Source organism: Mus pahari, chromosome 12 (assembly GCF_900095145.1).
Source record: "Mus pahari chromosome 12, PAHARI_EIJ_v1.1, whole genome shotgun sequence".
In the NCBI taxonomy this organism is placed as follows: Eukaryota; Metazoa; Chordata; class Mammalia; order Rodentia; family Muridae; genus Mus; species Mus pahari.
This window is the reverse complement of record NC_034601.1, coordinates 39,750,388-39,753,589: the sequence shown is the minus strand read 5'-3', so window position 1 is coordinate 39,753,589 and position 3,202 is coordinate 39,750,388. Positions and strand designations below refer to the sequence as shown.

Below are 3,202 nucleotides of genomic sequence, written 5' to 3'. Positions count from 1 at the left end.
GAAAACACCCAATAAAGTGAGCTGTTTTGTCACTATTGTGACTGTGTAACTCAGTTTTGGGAGGTTGTTGTAGAAAGCAAGTTAATGGAAAATTCTTGCAGCCTGTTTTTTTTTTTTTTTAAATCTGGAGGCAAAATTCTAGATTAAAACAACTATTCCCTAATTTAGTTCATTCCCTAAAGCAATGGTTATCAATCTTCCTTCAAAAGGAACCTAACTTCCTTCCAAAGGGTCCAATGTGTGACCCTTTAATACAGTTCCTCATAGGGTGACCCTCAACCATAAAATTTTGCTACTGCTATGAATAATAATGTAAATACCTAATATACAGGATATTTGGTATGTGACCTCCATGAAAGGTGTCACAGCCCACAGTTGAGAGCCACTGCCCTAAAGGAACCATGTTAAGTAAAGGGTTTCTTGAAGGAAGGAAGTCCTCTGTCTCTTGTATTTTCAGGCCATAGATCACCACAGCCATTTAACTAGTGTCTGATAAATTCACCACATTAATGTGATGGAAAAAGATTCAGTCATGTAGCTGGGCTGTCCAAGTTCAGTCTAACCCCGTCCTTTTCTGGAGAGACCATTTCTGAGTCCAAATTCATAGGACAACTGAAGTACTAGAGCTGTTTAAAAACCTTGCCAGTAGGGTACAATTTTACTGACCATAAGAAACCATAGTTTCTATTCTGAGGAATTGCACCACGTCGCTCACAATGAAACAAATACCTTGACTCTCAGATCCACATCTGTCAGCACCATGAAGAAGTCATTGTAGGTCATTCCATACTCCTTCCTCAGCTCGCCAATGAGATGTTGGTCCACCAAATCCTCATCATCTACCACACGCATGGGTTTCTCATTATCTTAAGAGAAACAAAATGTGCAGGAAGATGAGTATGGAAAAAGATAAAACATTGAATAAAGGTGAGTGGGGACCCTGAAGTCCATCCAGCTCAAAGCAGACCATTTTGTCTAGTTTTATAGACTTACCTCACAATATGTGCGAACAGTATTACAGTGAACTAAATTAAATTAAAACTGGATGAATAGTGAATTCATCTAGTTTGGTACAAAGGTACCAAAGGAATACACGAATGACCATTAAAAACCACACCTTTAACAATAACAACCCATCTCTGCCCACACTGTTTGTGTGAATCAGAAGTGTTAGCATTAAGTTTGCCTAGCATTAAGTTGCTAGAAAACTGTCCATCCTGTCAGGGTACCAGGCTTTCCCTAAATTGCAAGGAAGCTAGACCAGACATGTTTGTTAAGGCTCACTTCCACTATAGATAGAATTCTGAGTTTGAAGGCTGTATCTGTTCCTCTTTTAGCGTATAATTAACTGTGGAGCTCAGTAAACATGCATCATAGAGAAAAATAAAGAGTCTATGCTCAAAACTAGACCCAGGTTCCTTTGGGCTCCAGAAGAAGCCATGCAGATTTCTCAAATGAACACAATTTCAAGCAAAATTTAAGAGCATTTGGAAGGCTTTAAGCATTATGTACATTTTCAGTCAAAGAAGTTGTTATAATTCAGAATAGTTCCTGAAGGTGCCACTGGGGACATGTGAAACATGAATATCCAACTGTCTTAGAGCTTCTATTGCTGTTTTCAAACATTGTAACCAAAAGGGGCTTCAGGAGGAAAGGGCTGGTTTCAGCTTATAGTTCCACAGCACAGTATATCACTGAGGAAGTCAGGACAGGAACACACATAGGGCAGGAGCCTGGAGCCAGGAGCGCATGCAGAGGTCATTGAGGAATAATTCTTCCTGGCTTGCTCATAGGACCCAGGACCACCAACCCAGGGATGGTACTATAGGGGCCACAGTGAGCTAGTTCTTCCCACATCAATCATAAATTAAGAAACTGTACCACAGAGTCTCCCACAGGCTGTCTGGTGGGGGCATTTTCTCAATTGAGGTTCCCTCTTCCAAAATGGCCCTCGCTTGTGTCAAGATGACATGAAACTAGCCAGGGCACAAGACACAAGTATCTGTGGCTTTACACACAAGTGACATATCTGGAAAGTGTTTAAACATTTCTAAGGACAAGACAGCTCTACGAACTCAGACTGTCACTAACTTGTGGTTTGACTTAAAGTTTTCAAACTTTATGATAAGAGCGGAAGTGACACAATTTCAGTGAAGCCATGATTGGAATGTTAATCCTTTCCAAATATTCTCTCATGATGTAAAGGCCATAGAAGCCGTTTGATCGTGAGTGGCGACTAACCCTGTAGGGTCAGCGGTATTGCTGTGCTGTGTGTCATGGTTTAGAATATCAGGTAAAATGCACTTCTTATTTTTACTTTTATGTACTTGTGTGTGCCAGTGCCATGTGTGCATTCAGCAGCATGGGTGTGGAGAATAACTCTCAACAGGTAGTTCTCACCAGAGCCAGGTCTCCTCTGCCACCTGGGGGGCTCAAGGAACTGAATTCTGGTCATAAAGTCTTTGTACAAGAGCCTCCATCTCATGTGCTATTTTGTAGGCCCTAAGTGTGTGTCTGTATATAATATTCTAGGTCACAGTGTTACTCTCTATGTCTATACTATTCAAATTTCAACAAGGCATAAATAACTCTGTGAATAATAATGAAGATTTAAAATGTCCTTAACTATAATGTGTTAATCAATCTACCTTCTAAATGATTGCATTTGTGCCCATGGGATAGCACTGTTGTCAGCCTTTTGCCCATGGTAACTCCAGAGACTCACTGTTGATCAAGGTATTGGGAATAACCAGTTGTGGAATGACCTACCATAAAAGAGACAGCTATAACATTGCCTCCAAGGCTCAGGAAACACCACAGAAGGAGGAACAGGAAGAACGTAAGAGCTGGAAGAAGGCAGAGGAGATGCATGCTGAGTTCTAGGGCTGGCGTGATGACATGGCTGTTGTACTTTCGATACTCATGGCCAGCATGCTTACCTATACAAGATGGTACCCATCAACACCTAGTCATGGAATAAGGGGTGGATCGTAAGGTGCTGGAGCTCTATATAATGGTTGACAAGGAAGGAAGAGACCATTGTCTTCTGTGCTAGAGATGCTGATAAGGTTCCCATGTTTCTATAAACTAACTCTCACCCTTGTTTCTGCTAGCAATGCTACTGGAGCTAATTGGTACACACACACACACACACACACACACACACACACACACAGAGAGAGAGAGAGAGAGAGAGAGAGAG

General features: G+C 41.4%; 1 protein-coding gene across 4 annotated transcripts in view; it reads right to left on the bottom strand.

The window, feature by feature from the left end:
* Positions 1-3,202, bottom strand: part of Ccdc80 (coiled-coil domain containing 80) — a 33,273-nt gene that overhangs the window by 11,270 nt on the left and 18,801 nt on the right. For all 4 annotated transcript variants that reach the window (XM_029544771.1, XM_029544769.1, XM_029544768.1 and 1 more), the window contains exon 5: positions 730-866. In XM_029544771.1, coding sequence (XP_029400631.1) covers positions 730-866 — 137 coding nt within the window. The remainder of the gene's footprint in view (positions 1-729; positions 867-3,202) is intronic.